Here is a 21,067-nt window from a genome sequence, read left to right on the forward strand (position 1 = left end):
AGACAGTCAAAGACAGATGGGTCTGGTATGCTTGAGGTCAACATTAACAGCACGAGCTCGATCCACTAGGCCATTAAATCCAAGCAGTTTAATTTTTAATTAACTTTATAAACCCATTGGTTTTAAAGGACTTTTTCAATTTTGTTAAAGTCAGGCATAATTTTGAGAAAATACTATTTGTCATGTCTGATAATTCACAGCATTAATGATTTTTTTAATTCACTCGTGAGCATTGCATCAAGCTCAGCATTTAATGTCCGCTGCTTTTGAGAAGGTGCTGGTGAATCACCACTTGGAATCATTCCAGTCTGTGAAACACAAGTAGTCTTCAGTTGATGGAAGCTCCAGGATTGACTCAACAATGTTGAAGGAACAGTCTGAGGAAGGGTCTCAATCTGAAAAGTCACCCATTCCTTCTCTCCAGAGTTGCTGCCTGTCCCGCTGAGTTACTCCATCATTTTCTGCCTATCTTCAATGAAAGAACAGTGATACATTTCCAAGTCAAAATGGCATGTGACTATTTTTTCATTCTTCAGGTCTCAAGGATGGTGAGAATAGACAGGGAAGGCAATCCCAGTAAAGCTTGGATCTTATCCTGTCTAAAAGTGAAATTAGTGAAGATGACACATATTGATATTGGAACTGTGCCTTCTCAAAAAGATAACAGGCATATTTGTGTAACCGTATCAGGACAATAACCTCTCCCTCAATGTCAGCAGGACGAAGGAGCTAGTTATTGACCTCAGGAAGAGAGGTGGGAGTATATGCCCTAATCAGCATCAATGGTGCCAAAGTGGAGATGGTTGAGAGGTTCAAATTTCTTGGCATTAATATTACCTATGATCTATCATAGACCAGCCACACTGACGCAACAGTCAAGAAGGCACACCAATGCCTCCACTTCCTGAGGAGACTGAGGACATGTCTGCAATGACTTACAAACTTCTACAGATGCACCATAAAAATCATACTGTTGGGTTACGTCACAGCTTGGTTTGGGAAAAGCTCTACCAAAGACCGCAAGAAATTGCAGAGTTGTAGATGTAGCCCAGTCCATCACACCACACAAACCGGACTTCCTACCACAAATTCCATCTGAACTTTACGTTGCCTCAGAAAAGTAGCCAACATAATCAAAGAGCTGCTAAACACTGCTCATTCCATCTTTTCTCTGCTCCCCTTCAACAGAAGGTAAAGAAGCGTGCACTGCAAGACTCAAGAACAGCTTCTTCCCCTCTGTTATCAGATTTTCAAACAGTCTTTCCATAAGCTAAGGTAATGTCTAATTCACCTCTACCCCATTGCAGACATTGACTTTGTCTATAGAACTGATACAATGCAATGTTGAGAACTATGTTCTGCAATTTCTATCTTCCCCTTTGCTCTATCTACCCCTTTGCTCTATCTATTGTACTTGAGTTTGATGTTTGCATTTATGTATTGTACTATCTGATCTGTTTGGATAGCATGCAAAACAAAGCTAGTCTGTATTTCGGCACATGTGACAATAATAAACCTAAATCTAAGAAATGAATTACGTTTGATATATTTTGCCGCCTGTCTTTGTTTCTTATCAATACTCTCTGATGTTCATTCAAATGATGTAAACCACAAGCCAAAATATAACATTTAATTCAAATCAGCTAATGTTCTTCAAATCATTAATTCCATGACTGCAAAGAACCATGGCTATTTATTTCAGGATTGCAACAGAACATGTTTTGCCTGATAAAAATGCTAAGGATAAACAATGTCATAACTAGATTGAATTGAATTGAAAGATATAGCATGGAAAGAGGCCTATCGGTGCAGAGTCCACACCGACTGTTGATCACCGGTTCACACTAGTTCTATGTTACCCCACTTTTGCATCCACTCCCTTCACAATAGGGGCAATTTACAGAACCAAATTAAGTACAAACCAATGTGTCTCTGGGATGTGGATAGTAATTGGAGCACCCGAAGGAAACCCAGGCGATCATAGGCTGAGCATGCAAACTCCACACAGACAGCACCCGAGGTAAGGATCAAATCCGAGTTTCTGGTGCTGAGAGGCAGCAGCTCCACCACCTGCACTAGATGGCTACTTAATCATAGTTTAATTTAGTTTAGTTTAGTTTAGTTTAATTTAGTTTATTGTCACGTGTGCCGAGATACGGTGAAAAGCTTTTGTTGTGTGCTAACCAGTCATGGAAAGACAATACATGATTGTAATCGAGCCATTCACAGTGACTGTCATTTAGTCTGCAATAGTCTACACATAGTCTGCTATTTAGTAAGATCCTGACTGATACCATGCCTCTAGTCCATTTTCTGAACCACCCCTATAGTCTCTGATTTCTGTGGTATATAAGCAAGATAACACCGGGAAATTGTGGATCTATACAAATGAAGAAGATGCCATCTCAGCACTTCAAAGTAACGTGCCACTGAAGAGTTTGCTATTTAATTTAATGAATTCCATTAAATTCTGGAAGCACACAAATGGTAAATAGTATCCCAGGTGTGTGTTGAGTTAGTTGAGTTTAGCCTAATTCAGGAGTAGCACCTACTCCAACTATCCTGAAAACAGCTTTATATTGTATGCAGAGAAACAACCAGCTTTCATTTTATTGCCTGTTCCCTAGCCATCGCAATGCCAAGTTAGGATAGGACCAGGACTCGGCAGTGCTTCTGCCAGCAATTCTGACATAAGAATTATAGCCAACTTGGATAGAGCACCAGATCTTAGCAGGAACAAATGTGGCCCAGCTGGAAGCTAACAGCTCTGGAAGTCAAAGGAAAAATATTTTTATATTTTTGATTTGGATGGTTCCAAGGGGCAATTAACTTCTTACCTTAAAATTCGGGTACCAAAATACCGCTCTTATTAAAAGTATGTTTCCCATACGACAAAGATAAATATGCTGTTCAAGAAAGAAGTCAAAAGACACACAGTGAAGACCTGCCAGGAGACCTGAAAAAGTGATGCAAAGTGACCAGTCTTAGAAGCTGACAAAATGCTTTAAGATTCCAGCAGGATTAACCTTGCTAAGTACTGTACTTGGTGAGTTTGTTCTTCACAGATAAAGATAGAAGCTTGGCTTAAAGGAGGAAACAGGTGGACCATTTCTTGAGCAGAGAATATCTGCAGGTGGAGATCTTTGCTGATAAATCGGTGTTGACTCATGAGAGGAAGTAAAATCAATTCCAACAAAGATCTCAATAAGTGGAGATCAACCTCATCTACTGTAACCGTTGTTCTCATTGTGGACTCCTATATATTGGAGACCTAGCGCAGACTGGGCAATCGTTTTGCTGAACACCTACGCTCAGTCTGCCTTGGCGTATGCGATCCCCCGGTTGCCAAAACATTTTAACTCCCCTTCCCATTCCCATCCTGATCTTTGTCCTGGGCCTCCTCCACTCTCAGAGTGAGGCCACACGCAAACTGGAGGAACAGCACCTCATATTTCACTGGGGTAGCTTACAACCCAGCGGTATGAATATTGATTTCTCCAATTTCACGTAGTTCTTGCATTCCCTCTCTCTCCACCCCTCCCCCACCCATTCTACGTACTGCTACTTTCACTGTTCGTATCCTTTAGTTATCACTTCTTCCACAGCCAACAATGGACCATTGTGGGCTCCACCTTTCATTAGTCATTGGCGCCGGGTCTGATCTGTTCTGTACCTTACGTACCTCTAGTTTCCCTCGCCCGACTTTCAGTCTGAAGAAGGGTCTCGACCCATAACGTCACTTATTCCTTTTCTCCAGAGATGCTGCCTGACCCGCTAAGTTACTCCAGCAGATGGACCCGCTAAGTTACTCCAGCATTTTGTGTCTATCTTCGTGGTAAACCAGCATCTGCAGTTCCTTCCTTAACAAAATGACAATGTATTTAAAAATATACACGGCAATTCCAGCCATGCATGACCTGTTTGTGAACGATGAGGGAGCTGCAATGATAAACCAATCGCGCAGGAGAGAAAAGTCCCACGAATAAAATGTTTACTCCAGTATAAGAAGTGACTGAACAGAAGAAAATCTCTACTAAATATTTTCATTAGTTTAATTGAAACTAATGGTGCAAGAGGCTGGATCATGAAGCTTCGGTGTAACATGAAATGTGCAGTCAATGAATCAGTGATGGTCACAAGAGCTGTAAACAGCACACAACCATGCCCATCCATCCTGACCATGATACCTATCTACACAAACCCCATTTATCTTGCATTATTAATGACAATATTTATATTTTTATAAAGGAGCAACTGTAATATGCAACGTCTTTGCATAAGGTATTTGTTTGATTATGATTGACAATACATTCACACCTTTGCTCCCCACGTTCCCTTTAAAGTCCAGTTTAATTGGCCCAGGCAATTCCAAGAATTATACATCAAGTTATATCACTGGAAAACATTGGCCGTAACACTTGCATTAATCAACACCACATGTAACCTCGTGCGGCTAAATATAACAAGAAATAATTAACAAATGCAGTCGTCCAATGGATAACTCTGAGCCACGGATTGAGAGCAGAGGTGATTTCAAACATTCTTTCCAGACTTAACATAAGCTGAGCTGTATTGCTGGCTTCACAGAACCATGTTGTGAGAAGGACTACTTACTCCTATTTCGATTCTTATATTCTAACAGCTAAATTCAAGTGCAAGATTACAAAAAATGGTGGACACTGTCCGGTCCATCACGGTTACTGAACTCCCCATTATCAAACGGATCTAAAGGAGGCACTGCCTCAAAAAGGCAGCCAGAATCATCAGGGACCCACACCATCCCGGCCACTCTCTCACTTCACTCTTGCCACCGGGGAGAAGGTATAGGAGTGTGAAAACTCACCTCCAGATTCAGGAACAGTTTCTTCCCAACAACCACCAGGCCATTGAATGCTACAAGTAAGAATTTCATTGTTCCGTTTCGGTACAGATGACAATTAACTCTTTTGACTCTTGAAATCAATGTCTGGGGTTCATTATTTTAACATAGTAAACAAATTCAACTAAATTCTGAACTAATCAGCTTCTTAAAACCTGGAGGCAAATTGTAGTTCTAAATATTTAAATTGTTGTGCATTAAACAGCACGATACCCAAATCCAAGCTCAATAGAACAGACTCTTCCCATATTAACATAATGACAGGAAGTGTTAAGACATTTACCTTCTACTCATAACATTTCCTCATTAAAAAACATGCAAAAAGCTGAGTGACCATATATTATTTAAAGATTATAAAGATTCTCAAAGATTACAAAGTAACTTGGCAATTACATTTCCAATAAACTATCTCTATCTTTGCAGTAAGCAGAGATCCAGCAACTTTGCTATTTCGTTTCTAAAGGAATTTTAAAGATTCCTTTCGTAGCTCAGATATATGCTAAAAAAATCAGGGTAGAATCTTAAAATACTGAAGCTGTATTCTAAAATATAGTTCTATTGACTTCGACGAAACCAAATTTCTAATATACAGTACAAAGCATGGGCACTGCCATGAAAATATTAAAAAATCAGATGCTGGAACTTTAAAATAAAACAGAAAATGCTGGAAATCTAAAACAAAACAGAAAACACCAAAATACTTGGCAGGTCAGGGTGCAACTGTGGAAAATAAATAGTTTTAAGTCCTAGACGTTTCGTCAGAAGGGAAATGAGACAAAAGCTTATAAAGTTGCAGGTGATGGTGACCATGAGGGATTAGCTGTAAACAGGGTTATCTGGTTACTGAGTGAAATGGAGCAGTTAGAGAGGGACAAAAGTACTCAGACAAAAGAATGTGGGAGTGTCATTTGGACAGGCACATGGGTTGGAAAGATTTGGAGGGATATGGGCCAAACATGGACAAATGAGATTTTAACTATACAAAAGGTGTGTCATTATTATCAATGTGGAAGTTTAAAACAAGAATCTATACATTGCCTCGACTGCATCAACACTAAGAATTTGCTTATCTCTCTCAATGAATGGAATGTAAAATATATGGAAAGAGAAAAAAAACCAATAGGGTATGGCCCCTTTATAAAATGTTCTGCACCATATGTTACAGGAATATTGAACTGAATATTTTGATGTCTTTATAACACAGTCCCAAATACTGTTCTGCCCACTATATTAAAATCCAAAAGACAACCACATAGTTTTAAGGAAAAATAGGAAATCTCCATTTGGTGACTACATTCTCATCCTCGTCTTTATGAGTATAAGAAAATAACTGCAGATGCTGGTACAAATCGAAGGTATTTATTCACAAAATGCTGGAGTAACTCAGCAGGTCAGGCAGCATCTCAGGAGAGAAGGAATGTCTTTATGAGAATCATACAACAGTGAAGTGGAAAAAGTAGTTAGAACACAAAATGTGATTAATTATCTGATTTATAATTGACTCTGAAAAATGATAAATGGTTAGCAGGAATAATGCTGCTGGCCTCATCATTGGGCAGCATAAAAATTATCAGCTGAAAGATAAAGGCAGCATTTATGAATTATGAAATTTCGGATCAAGACTGCATCAGGCCTGAGAGTGACGAGGGAAGATAGGCAGTTTAAAGAGGTGAGAGTGAGAGGTGACATTGGAGCTGGTAGGTGACAGGTGGAGCCAGGTGGGGTGGGAGAGAATGGAAACAGGTGGAGGAGGGCAGGAGGGAAATTTTGAGACAGAGGCTGGTAGGTGATAGGTAGAGACATAAGGTACAAACATTAGCTGGCGCCAGGTGGGGGAGAGGAAGGCTAGAGACGGCGGACGACCGGTGATAGGTAGAACCAAAAAAGGGAAGGATGATGTGCAGATGGAAACTGGTGGGGAAGGGGATAAAAAAGGTGATCGAAAGAAAAAGAAACCTAAGTAGATAGGTATATGGATGATAGGCAAATAGAACCAGGTGCGGGTGGTCATGAGTTTAGGTAATGAGGGAGGGAAGAGTACAAAGGGAGAGAAACCCTGATGGGCTGGTGGGAGTGGGAAAGGAGCCCAGGGGGAGTAGGTTACCTGAAAATGGAAAATTCTACATTCACATTATTCCAAGCAGAATACGAGGTACTGTTCTGAGTTTGGCTATGGCCTCATCAAGACAGAGTAATCAGTGTGGGAATGGTAAGGGGAATTCAAATGACATGCAACAAGAAGCTCTATTTGGCCAAAGCGGACAAAGCACAGGTGCTCTACAGAGTGATTGCCTAGTTTATATTTGTTCTCACCAATGTATAGAAGGCACATTGAAGTACAGAGAATAGAGGAAGTATGGATCATGTACAGGCAGATGAGATCAGTTTAACTGTGCATCATGTTTGACACAAACATTGTGGGCCCAAGGGCCCATTCCTCTACTGTATTGTGCTATGTTCTAAGGCCACAACTTGAGCACCAAGTGCAATAGACCAAGTTGGAGGAGGTGCAGGTAAATCTCCATCTCAGCTGCAAGGGCCGTTTAGGTCCCTGGTTGGTGGCAAGGAAGGAGATTATAGGGATAAATGATCTACCTCCAACCATTGCGGGGAAAAGTGCCAGGGAGCGAGGAGAGATGGGTTGGAAGGGTGAGTGGATTGGGAAGTCACGGAGAGAGTGATCCCCATGGAAAGCAGGGCGGTGGAGAGGAGAAAAGGGAAGATGTGGCTGGTGGTGGAATCCTGTTGGAACTGGTGGAAGTGGCGAAGGATGATACGTTGGATGTGGAGCCGAGTAGGGTAAAACGTGTGGACCAAGGGAACTCGATCTCTGTTCTACCTGGGCAGAAGCTGTAGGAAGAGAGAGAGGAATCAAACGCGATGTTGTTGGCATGTTCTTGAGGAAACATGATGTGTTCACCAGAGAGAGCCCTCACATGCATTTACTCAATATCTTGCACAATTGTTCTCAACATCCCCACCCTACTGCTCCCCTTTGTTTCCATGGTGCTGCTTGACCTGCTGAGTTCTTCCAGCAATTTATTTTTTGCTCCAGATTCAAACATTTGCAGAATCTTGTGTCTGCATTTTACAGCATATTTTCACTGGTGAGTTTATTGAGGTCATTAAACTTTTCAACTGTACGTGATCCTTTGGATTATGAAACTCTAATGCCAAGCTACATAAGAGGGTGATTAAATCGACCTGCAAATGTATATCAACAATATCTTTGTTGATATTTTCTTCCTTCAAACTCAATCTCTTGCTGGGGACTTGGAAGAGCACTGAGTTCTGTGTACTGGCCAACAGCTATTGCTCAAATAACACTTCCAAAAGAGATTAACTGGCCATTTCTTATTTCATGTTGATGTTGTGTTTGCTCATTTTTTTCACTTGGTAAATAACAGTGTCTAGACCCTTGAAGTCAGTTACTGGCTATGAAGTGTTTTAGGAAGTCCCAAGGACATGTACAGAAAGTCAAGCTTTTTCTTCCTTTACATCTGGGCTTCCAGTTGCAATGGAGCCAGGTTCCAGCTTGTATGCAACACACGAAGGATGATGGAGCAACTTCAAAAGCTTTCCTCGTTAAAGTTTTCACCAAACTAATAGTGGTGAGCCCAGGACAGATCTTCAGAGATATGCACAACGAGGACCTTGAAGCTATTGACTCTCTCCAACGCAGTCCCGTAGATGAAGACATCCCAGTTTACCCCCCCCCCTCCCCACCCCACCCTACAATCAACAATAAGCTCCTTGTTAAGATTGAGAGTAAAGTTTTTGTTCTGACACCATTCAATGAGATTATGAATCTCCCTCCTGTACCCTGACCTGTTTTTCGTTCAACAATGGTGGTATCTGCAAATTAAAAGGTTTAATTGGAGTTGGCTACTGTTCCTTGAACTTACATTAGGCTTTGTTGGAAATGTATGTGCAAACCTCCTTTGTTTGTTATACCGTGTCTGGAAATCCATTTACTGAAATTATGACACATTTGATCTTTTTAATTCCTCGTTCTGGGGTAGAATAAGGCTCAGGTCTTAGTGAAGCCAATCAATTCTATCAAGCAGTAGTTGGTGAAAAAGTATTGATTAATGCATTTGGTCCTATTTAGACCAATGTGAATCCTATTTATATTACATTGTACCAGTGTAGCACTTTAAATTGGAATTGTCTCGGGAAGAGACGTGAACTGGCAAGCCAACTTGTCTAGGAACACGTAAGGATAAATTAACACTTCTAACCAGATTTAATGAATAGGGGACACTTAAAAACATCTGGATTTTCTGAAGAAGTACTGTACATTTTTTCCAAGGTAAAGTTTGTATCAAAAAATTAAAATATCAAAAAGTACGGTTCTAATTTAACAAGGTTTTCAATTTAAATAGTAAACACAATACTAATACTTCCAGGGTTTCACATACATAAAGTAAAATGCCTGGTGTATTGTAAATTCTTACTGAACTTGGCAAAGAGTTACACGGCAACCAACGTCTGCAAATATTGCCAAAGCTACTGAGCCAGCATCATTAATTGAAAAACTGATTATCCACGTAAAACCATAAAACTGCTCAACCAAAATCATGGAACTCCAGTTTTCTAATGATTCTCATCAGAACTAGTCTCCTCCGCAGAAAGATGAAACTAGAATACAATAGGCATTTTTTATGTCATGGCACTGGTTTAATTCAAAAGTGATAACAGCATGCACCAGGTTTTAGACATTTCTCTCCTTGGTATCTGACTAATCACCAGACTCATTCCTGGGATGAGAGGGTTGCCCTACCAAGAGACTTTAGACAACTTTGGTTAGTATTCCTCGGAGTTTATAAGGATGATGGGTTACCTTATTCAAACATATAAGATCCTAAGCGGGCTTGTCAGGTAGATGTTAAGACGTTTCCACTGGTGGGAGAGTCAAGAACAAGAGAATAAAATTTAGGACCACTCTTTTAAAACTGAGGTATATAGAAACTCTTTCTCCCCGAGGGTATGGAATCTCTAGAATTCTCTGTCGCATGGGGTGATGGAGGCTGGATCATTAGAAATATTTACAGTGGAGATAAATAAATATTAGAAAGATCGAGAAATTAAGGGATATGGGGAACTGGCACAAAAATTAAGTTGAGGCCAGAGGTCAGCCATGATCATACTGAATGGTGGAACAGTCTTGATGGACCAGTTGCCCACTCCTGCTCTTATTTAATTGTGTTTTGTGTCCTTGTAATTCATCCAATACAACATTTTAATTACAAAGAACTGTAACCTCTCACTTTGATATGGATCTATTAACTATAATGCCACATGCCAAATGATGAGACATAACATAAATATGCCAATCCACAGCTTCTTTATACTGAGCATTATTTTGTCAGGAACAGAATCCCCATAACACACAGTTTTTCCACCACCATGTGAACCACATAAATTGTAGGCTTGTGCTTACATAATAACCCCCATGGACTCAAAACACCCTAAAGTGCACTGTAACACATTACAAGGCAACAGAGAAAGAGCAGGAGAATAACTTATTAATTGTTTGAGATTTTGGCATCATTGGCACATTTATTGCCTAAGGGAGCCAATGGTGAACTATCACTAACTGGCAGATGGTATTTAAAGTCCAACACATGGAGTGTGTCTGAAGTATGTACAGATCTGATGCTGCAGATTATCCCCCCGGAAGGGCAGCGGTGAACCAGATGTTGTGTCAAACTAATAGTCATTTTGGTGATCATTACTAATGACTAGGAAAATAACTGCAGATGCTGGTTCAAATCGAAGGTATCACAAAATGCAAAATGGAGTAACTCAGCAGGTCAGGCAGCATCCAGGAGAGAGGGAATGGGTGACGTTTTGGGTTGAGACCCTTCTTCAGACGGAGTCCCAAAATACTGGCTTCCCAAAATAATGTGGTCCAAGTTTCTCAGTAATGTTACACAAGAAGTGTTGTGGCCCGAATACGGAAACAGTGCTTGGGGTGGGAGGGTGACTGACACCAGGAAGCACCCAGTCAAATTTTCAATGAGGTACAAAATGATCCAGAAATGTTCTTTACTACATTTCACTCCCAAGTTACTACATTCTAAATCCCAAGGTTTAAGTATAGAATCTAGAGCTTATTAAAGCTTTTATCAAATTAAATGGAGTTATAGCAGATGTTGAAAATGGCTCCTCCCTCAAAGCATTTATTATTAATATGGAACGAATATTAAGAAATTTATTTTGCACCTCAATGTAATAATTTTCGGTTAATATTTGCTTTTAACATTTCTGCATTACAATGTGGAATAGAAATGCTGGATCTATACTCCATCCGTGGCTGCAGGTTTCACCCACACAATAAGCCAGCGTCCCCAGTCACTGTCCTTCATGTAAAGTGTCAGGGTTTACACACATTTTCTACACTTTTTTGGTCTAATTTCGCATTGATCAGCCAACCTTGCACAGAGCTTACACTTTCACAGAGGGCTTTGTGGAGGGATGAGGCACTATAACGTTTATTTAGCAGCAGGTCCATCCAGAAGGACTGGGATGTACATGAAGCAAAGAAAACATTAACTGCATTACAGGTGCTCCTCAACTTACGATGGGGTTACGCTCCGAGAAACCCATCGGAAACCGAAAATATCGTAAGTCGAAATGCATTGAATACACGCGATCACTTGGCCAAAAGTGAGCTGCGGCTCGCTAAGGGGTCGCTGCCGTTTACACCATCGCAAAGTCGTAATATCGTAAGTCGAAGCATCGTAAGGCAGGGAGCAACCGGTACTTCAGTGAATGTTCTCACTCTCCATACCTCATAAACCACTTGTGTAATTGAGGCCCACAAATTCTTACATTCAGTTATAGTATGTGTAAACAATACATGACAAAAGTTTTTTACAATGAACATGAATATTTGTGGTGCACTTGGTATAAATAAAGCACTTTATTTATCTACAATTTCTAAAGACCAAATTAGTTTGTTAAAAGACACTCTGGATAGCCTTTTCTCTGTTATTGAATTAAAACCAGAAAAAGTCTGTTAAAATGTGATTTGGAACAGGTTTCTACAATAAACGCACACATTTTCAAAACAAGCATTGTTTCTGCTAGCTTGACCGCATTTTTAGCTTCATTCTTGGAGGAAAGTATACTCACCTCAGCCTCAATCTCTTTTCTCTCCACTTGTTAATTAAATCTGTATCTGATTTAGAATACAATTGAAAGATATCATATAACCTCATTCTGCCCTCAATGTTTATTGGAGTTTGAATAATTATGGCACGATTTGTTTGGACCAAATATCGATTCCTGCAAACTTTGTAGAATTTGTTTTTATCATAAATAATTTATGAAATAATTCATGAGCTAATTATAAAATAACTTTTGAAATTATCTTCTGCAAAATACCTAATTTTCAAATTCAATACACTTATACGTGCTGGTAGTACATTGAGAGAACACCCAGGTATGAGGGAATTACATGAGCTTTTTGTTGTCACCCCTCTATTTTGCATTCACTATCATTTCAGCTCTAGATTTCTTTTCAAAATTCAATGTTTGCTTTAATATATTTATCACAAGTATTTTGGGGTGGACGGATGAAAGCATCTTACCTGTGAGCTACGGGCCAATAGCCTTGATTAATGTCAGGTCATCATGTTTTGGTGTAGGTGCAACCTCTGATGTAGGTGCAACATAAATCACAAAGTAAACCTGATAATAATGCACATTTCTGCGGTCATAAATAACTATCGTTTGTGCACGAACCTATTAAGAGTAACAACCCACTAACCTTTCTATCAGGGTCCCGCACAGCAGTCGGATAAACTTTTGCATGTTCTCACTGCATATCCAGCTCCAGTGGTCTTTCATCAATAAGCACAGAATATCCAGTGCTATATCTGCCAAGACTGTTTCAGAACCCCCTGTCCAAAATGGAAATGAAAATAAATGCACTTTACAAGATCACAATAAATAAAAACATCTTTGATAAAAAATCACAAATTTAAAGATTTTTACCATAATGTGAGTGTTAAGAAGCTTTTCAGAGCTTACTTCTAATAGGCACATTTAATAGATGTGTAGTCTGCTGACAAGTATTGAATTTACTTGCTAAGAATGTAACATGAAATGACTGAGAGTCAAGACCACAGAAAACATATTAATACCTTCCAGAAAGTGTAATAAATTCAGGCCTCTGACCAGAGATACACAAATTGCATTTGTTTTTAATTTTGCACATCAAATGGTCACCAAGCAGGTGTTAAATATGGTATTATAGGAGATGCCAAAAGATACAGTCAGAGTTTTAAGATATTTGAAGGTGAAAAGGGAATGCAATAAGGTGGAGAAGTTTAGAAAGAGTTCCACAAAGGTCTGCTGCTGTGGACTGGGAAAGTATCACTGGATAGATAACTTAGAAAGACAAATGTGGTGAAGGGTAGGGATTCTCAATGAGCTGGAGTTTCTTATGGTGAAGTTCATGAAATGTGAAAAAAAATGAGGACTTGATTTGACAAAGTTATTATGAGGAATTTAACAGCATAGAAATGGTAGTGGGATGAGAAATGGGTAGAAAGTTAATGACAAACGTCCTAATTTTTGACTTTGACACAAACACAAGCTCAAGTCTGAAGAAGGGTCTCGACCCGAAACATCACCCATTCCTTCTCTCCAGAGATGCTGCTTGACCCGCTGAGTTACTCCAGCATTTTGTGTGTCCAAGCTCAAGTAGTTGTCTAGCTGGGTTTAGTATGAATAAATAGTCACAGACTGAAACAAAATTGAGAGTACAAAGCTTTGAGCAAACCAAGGAAAGTAGCTTCACTGTTCTGTGATTTGTAAAATGCTCTGGCTCTCTCAAGATAGTCTTAAAATATAGCAGCAGTCACGAAGATGCAGTTTGAATATACTTTTTGGTGCTCATCCACACTGGCTCCAGTTCAGACTTAGGAAAGTGTATTTTATGCTGTCATGTGTCTATATCAACATTTATTTTGAACTATTCTTGCTTCTGATTTCAGAAGTTTGTCAGTCAAATCCCACTTTAGGCTTGAGCACATAATCTACACTGATTCCCACTGCAGATTACAGCTTTCAGATGGAACCTTAAACAGATATAAAAGATCACTGACTGGATCCTACAGGCATAAAAATCACTTTTTATTACCAAATTCTTATTTCCTTGAACATTTTTATATGACACATTATAAAAGCAGCAGTCATTTTGTGAACCCTGTCCTGGCAATCTTCCTTCTCGAATCTTCATCACTCAAAGAATAACTTCCCATTAATGAATGACAAAGTGAATGTGGGACCTTTCAAGAGTGATCCACTTAATGGTATTCTTACCATTGGCTGATAGTTCAATTAAGAACTACTGTAGACATCTTCCTTGTAGTTCAGCTCATCTCCAACTTACACGCCTGCGCTTTGAAATGTGGAAGTCAAAGGCGAGCTGAATTCAGATCCTGGTGCACTTTGCATCTGGTCTCTCATCTTTACATCAGATATGGTTGACATAATAGCGCAACCCCACAATGTGGGCAAATAATAAACTGGATCCAATACAATCCAGCCCACTGTAAAACCATTTGATAAATCCCAAGGCCATAATAAAGTATTATATAAAATGTATTCCTGTTAAAAATATTTTCTAAATCTATCTTTAGATAAAATAATAAACACAATCTGTAAATAAAATGTGCAATAATAAGATTTCAACTAATGAATTAAAAGATCACATCCCCATTAATTTAAAATGCTTCATTTTGCTTTCATAGAGCATTGTTACAAGTTAAACGGACAAGCAACAATATGGTGTACAAGGCATGAAAGTGATTTTTTATTACCAAAAGCCTATTATACTTTCCTTCTGATAAATTTTAAAGCAGCTCTCTAGGGGGTTCATAATCCCAACAAATGAATCATCGAAAATTGAAAATGGGAAAAAAATTCAAAAAGATTTTGTCAAGCAAGCTCCTTTTTCTGAATGCTGTTGCAGGGAAAAACATTCTAAGGATAAATTAAACCTAATTTACCTTTTTTGAGGGAGAGACAAAGATGTGTTGAAATAATCCAAAATTGTGAACATTCAATGAGCAATTTTAATCTTTTTCTAGGTGTAGAAAAATATGTATTTATTAAACTTCCTGAATAATAAATAACATTTGGACAAAATAGGAGTAAATATTTGAGGACATGGTTTGTTATGTTGAATGCCAAGTTTGGTAAGAATAGTGTTATACTTCCACCTAATGGAGATTCGTGTATTTGGGGGATTCTGTAAAGCACAAACAAAAAAACTTACAAAGAGGTTTATCATGTGTCGGAAAGAACTGCAGATGCTGATTTAAATTGAAGGTAGACATAAAATGCTGGAGTAACTCAGCGGGACAGGCAGCATCTCTGGAGAGAAGGAATGGGTGACATTTCGAGTCGAGACCCTTCTTCAGACTGATGTCAGGGGAGTGGGCAGGATGTAGTCGGATGTAGTGGGCAGAATGTAGTCGGAGGCAGTACGTCTGGTGGGAGAACTGGGAAGGGGGAGGGGATGGAGAGAGAGGGAAAGCAAGGGCTATTTGAAGTTAGAAAAGTCAATGTTCATACCGCTGGGGTGTAAGCTACCCAAGCGAAATATGAGGTGCTGTTGTTCTTCCAATTTGTGCTGGGCCTCACTCTGACAATGGAGGAGGCCCAGGACAGAAAGGTCAGATTGGGAATGGGACGGGGGGTTAAAGTTTTTTTTCAAGTTGCAAAGCCTATGAAATAGTTTTGAAGTCTACTCTCTGCTCAAATCTAGAAGTGACAGCCACTTCTAATATCTAATCTGATATCCAAATCTAGAAGTGACATGGCTACCGTCAAATAGCAATGTGGCAATTGGCACATAAATTAATTAAAATGGAGAGGTTAATAAAACAGCCAAACCATTTGCTCTTCTTTGACATGTTGCCAGAAGATCAACATTCATCTACTGCAACTTTAAACCAAGTTTCATTTGAAAGTTAACACCTCAAGCAGCACATTCCTCACTTCCACACAAGACCACAGTTCCTGAGCACATCACCAGAATGTCAGTCTAAATTTTGATGCTTAATCCAGAGCCTAACCCAGAGGCAAGAATGCTACACCCAGAGTCACTGGTCCCGGTATAAATTAGTGTCATCATTTCTGATCTTTTGTGTCCCCAAAATATATCTGGCCAGTACAAATTGTGAGTGAACTAAAATAAACTGTCGTTAAAGGCTTTGCTACAGTTCAAAACAATATGGAAGAACAATATCAGAGCTAGTTCGCACACACAAGGCAATAGAAATTTAAAGCTGGAGACTCAAGAAATTGCATGTTGGAACTGTTGGTTGCAGAACAGAGCAGCTGCTGAAAATCTAAATGGCATAGCCATTCCCTTCAAAGATGCCACCCCGCTAAACTCGTTCAGCACATTGTGTTTGGCTCAAGATTCCAGCATCTGCAGTTCTTTATGTCTCCATTTATTTATGTGTCAAAATGCTTTTGCGAATGACCTTTGAATGCCTTGCTACATTAAAGGTGCTATTTAACAGCTGCTATTGTTGAGCCAATGCAAAACAATACCAGCGAGTAGTTAGGGTTAAATGCTTACCACAATTAAATTGCTGGTTGGAAGATGGCTCACTGCTTTTCAGCCTCTTGTCTGAGTAATTATGTTCTTTAAATGTATCCCCTTTGGACACTCTTCCCTTCACATTCAGGTGTGTTCTTCCCAGTAGCTTTCCCTGTTCCAAGATGAAGTCCTCCATACCTGCTGCGCAAAGACCTTCGGATAACTGAGTAAAACCACAGTTACATAATAAGAAGATCACATTCTGGCAAAATTATTCAACATATTTCTCCCAAAAGTTAATTTAATATATCATTTTAAAAATATGTAATGTGACCAATAATGTTAGCAATATGCTAGCATGTCTATGTATACAATAAGAGTGAAATACTAGATAAAGGGCAATTTAAATTTACGAAGTGGCAATGCAAATTCAGTTTTTCAAACCTAATATACTTTGCTCATTCAAAAATCTTATGCAACCATTTGAGTATCATATCATATAAAAAGTACATTGTAAAATAAGAGTCATGATAACTGCTTAACAGCTGAATATTCCCTTCCAGAAAGAACCTGACCTGCTGAGTTACTCCAGCATTTTGTGAATAAAAGAATTTGGTTCCACTTTTGCTAAAATACAGATTTTAATTCCTTGCATTTCCACCTGCCCATCTATAAGCCTCTTAAGTGCCACTGTCGTGTTTGAAGTTCATCTGCCTACACATGTTCCATTTCCTTCATTCCCTGCATATCCATGTGCCTGTCTAAAAGCATCTTATATGCCACTGTTGTCTCCACCTCCACCTGGCAGCACGTTCCAGGCACCCACCAAAGGCTTCTCAATGCCATAATCAGTCAAATGCTACCTTAGAGTCAATGACAATCACCTTGACTCCAGGATTCAGTTGTAATCTAAGCGCACAGATCAAACCTAGTTTTAACATTGTATTCAAAAGAGAGCACACCAGACCACACATCCTAAAATTCTATGTACATTCTGAAATGGAATTAATTTCCGTGTCTTCCAATTCAGAGATAAAGGTGTTATTCTGAATTAACCTGCACAATTCCAATCAATTTGCAGCCATATTCAATTCTCAGCATAAAGCATCGGAATGTAGCAGCAATTTAATTTCATTGTCTGAGTTTATCCATGAAAAATACGTACACTTGCACCTCATTTACTTTTTTTTTTAAAAGCTCCTTTGACAAGGATGGGGTTGTGTTCATTGCCCTTTCTCCCTGCTATGGTGGGAACAATAAATCAGAATCGTCTACAAAGGCTGAAGGTTCACAGACAGATTTTCAAATGGATGAACTTTCCCTGACTGTATCCAGCGGCCATTGTGATGTCAGTGTTGACGCCAACAAGCTGGATTCCTCTCCTCCAGTTTATAGTTGCCTTTTGATCTTTATTGACTGTTAAAATGATTTATTTCACTTGTATTCCAAATGCTTTATTACATATGGCAATGCTCAATGCCTTTCAGACAGTGCTTGGATGCTGAAATAATCATGAAACAATTTTGTTAATTCCCCACATTATCTTGAAACCTTCACTTTTAAATTGGGACCATAGAGGACAACAACTATGCATTGCTTTGACATAACATCCTTGGTGTTTAATCAGTGCAGTAACCAAGCAAAATTTGACATTAAGCTTGAAGGAGCTACCAGACTCATGACTAAAGTTTTGCTCTGAGTTCAGGTCAGAACAAAGTTTTTGAGCTCCATTATGGGTGGCATAACATATTTTGCTGAATGGCGTAATATGCTACAGGCAAAAATTAGAGAGGTAGAGAGATGGAGGACTATATTAAAGGTACGTTTTGACAAATTGGGGCCTAACAATGTTTCAAAGGGAAAACTTCATGGGCAACAATATCATCCAAAAATCGATGAATTTCTAGTGTTTCCTAATGGCTGGAGACGAGCTCTGGGAATAAATAATTTCCAATCCAATCAACTGATTTTTTTGCCCACTATGCATTATTTGCATCATGTTTGATGTAAATTTTGAGTTGTAAATTTCCCAGGCAACCCTTTTTTACTGGGTCCAAGACTCTTCCACTGTGAACTTTTTTCCATCTCAAGCCAATCGTCATATTTAAATTTTAAACCAAAAGATCCATTCCTCTTTCTAGCATTGTTACGAACATAATGAACAATAAGGAATAGAGGGGTCACAAACGTTACCCATGTGTTGGTTAATAAATATTTTTCATTGTGGAATAAATTATGTGAACACACACTTCCACGCTAAATATTTACTACTGAACAAGCAACAAATAGTGCCTTAATTACTTTGTAATGCTTCCTATCAACCAGGGTGCCTGCCGTTTTACTATGAAATGCCACAAACAGATCAATCTGACCAACTGGTTTCGTAGTCTCTTTGTTCCACTGTCAAATTGATCATAATGTTTCCAGTAACAATGAATTACAGTTAAAAATCTATAACTCATTGTTACTAAGCACAGCAGCATGAAAACGTATTTCCATTGTGCGCTGTGACGACAAACTAATTTTTGAAAGACCTGAAGTGGCTAGACTTGTATACACTGGAATTTAGAAGGATGAGAGGGGATCTTATCGAAACATATAAGATTATTAAGGGGTTGGACACGTTAGAGGCAGGAAACATGTTCCCAATGTTGAGGGAGTCCAGAACCAGGGGCCACAGTTTAACAATAAGGGGTAGGCCATTTAGAACGGAGAGGAGGAAAAACCTTTTTCAGTCAGAGTTGTAAATCTGTGGAATTCACTGCCTCAGAAGGCAGTGGAGGCCAAGTCTCTGAATGCATTCAAGAGAGAACTAGATAGAGTTCTTAAGGATAGCGGAGTCAGGGGGTATGGGGAGAAGGCAGGAACAGGGTACTGTTTGAGAATGATCAGCCATGATCACATTGAATGGTGGTGCTGGCTCGAAAGGCCGAATGGCCTCCTCCTGCACCTATCGTCTGTTGTCTATTGAACTTAACCTTAGCTGCAGCACAATTGACCACACCTTGCAATGCACTGCTGCTGGCATTATGTAAGTCATTGAGCACAGTACCTATCTTCATTACCCAATGTATGAGCATGTGATTAGGCACTTATAAAGAATAACATGATAAAAAATCATGTTTCAGATCAAAAATCACTCAAAACAAACTAGCCCAACCAGTAATTTATATTACCAAAGATCAATACGAATGGCATATGGACTATCCATTAGGCATGTTGTAGATAAATACACTGTATTAATAGCATCACCAGTGCAGACAATAAACACTGGAAGACTTTTCCAGTTCCAAATAAAACTTTATTTGTTCTGAATGCAAACCAAACAGATTTTGCCACTTGAGCCAGCTCGTGAAAACGAGATACTAAATACCACAAGAAATGAAAGCAAGAGAAATTAAGTTGGAATACAGATGGAGTAAAATATCCAAAGTCAGTGCCACCTGCAACCCAGACAGCCCAATTATCCATTCAGGAAACATTGGATTATTCAAAATAGTGCTGCAATATCTGAAAAAATGCATCAAACTATTTATTTCCTCAGCAATATAACCTCTTTACAATTCTTTGATTGTTTTCTTTTTGCATTTTGCAAATGAAATGTTATAGAACATTGGATTTATGCCTGAATTTTGACTGTATATTTTGTGCATCATTTCTTTACATGCATCACAAAATCCGACAAGGCTATGGAGTGAGAACTGGGAGTGGAAGTAATCTAAATCACACCACTTTGGCTGACATGACACATTGGGCTGAAGAGTCCCATATTGTGCCATAAATTTGTACGATACTATTGCGCTTATAAATCAACGCAAGTACACAGCCATTTTTTTAAATTGTCATCATCTCATTGAATTATGGAGCATAACATCTACTTTGGCATTCGTAACAAACTCAAAAAGCTAACTCAGTAGAACACCCTGTGTGTAAGTGATAGTCTTGAAGAACAGTTTATATTTGAAGAGGGGTCCTGACCCAAAACATCACCTGTCCATTCCCTCCACAGATATTGCCTGACCTCCTGAGTTCCTCCAGCACTTTGTGTTTTGAAACAGTTTATATTTACTGCCCTTTGGTAACGTGTCTGCTTATTAAGAGTTGCATTTCTCACCCTCTGTAATTCCAGACTTATAAAATACTTTCTGGAAATGTGGTATTTAATTTATTGTCCATTTTCTGCAAATGTCATTAGATGAAAATGTCTCTTTTAAGTTATAACTCAACAAAGCCTGAAGCTAAGGGTACCATTGATACCCTCAGAGCAGACACTTCTCCCAGGACAATGGCAATGTCATTTTACCAGTGGAGAGGAGTGAAAGGAGAATGCACATTACCTCAACTAAAAATGTTGCCTCCCTTTTTTAAGGAAAGTTGAGTTGATCCATTTTGGGGATTTAATATTGGGTTTGATTGTATTTGCTATCTAATAATTCAAAAATCCCAATGTTTTGGCATCTGGTTCAATAGAAGAAGTTAACATTTCAGGGTTAGTTCTGACTACACAATGGACAACACAAGTCTCTCTAGCTATAATAAGTCTGGTATATTTTTCACTAAAATGCCCGACCAGCCTTCAAGCCAAAGGGTAATCAAGACAAAAATATACATCGTGTGTT

The 21,067-nt window shown here is 39.0% G+C and overlaps 1 protein-coding gene across 1 annotated transcript in view; it reads right to left on the reverse strand.

Moving 5' to 3' along the window:
• LOC144608827 (sorting nexin-19-like) overlaps positions 1 to 21,067 on the reverse strand; it is a 92,611-nt gene that overhangs the window by 60,429 nt on the left and 11,115 nt on the right. The window contains exons 7-8 of the mRNA XM_078426987.1: positions 16,488 to 16,671; positions 12,657 to 12,789 (exon numbers count right to left, since the gene is read on the reverse strand). Coding sequence (XP_078283113.1) covers positions 12,657 to 12,789; positions 16,488 to 16,671 — 317 coding nt within the window. The remainder of the gene's footprint in view (positions 1 to 12,656; positions 12,790 to 16,487; positions 16,672 to 21,067) is intronic.

The sequence above is a fragment of the Rhinoraja longicauda genome, chromosome 32, assembly GCF_053455715.1.
Source record: "Rhinoraja longicauda isolate Sanriku21f chromosome 32, sRhiLon1.1, whole genome shotgun sequence".
Classification (NCBI taxonomy): Eukaryota; Metazoa; Chordata; class Chondrichthyes; order Rajiformes; family Arhynchobatidae; genus Rhinoraja; species Rhinoraja longicauda.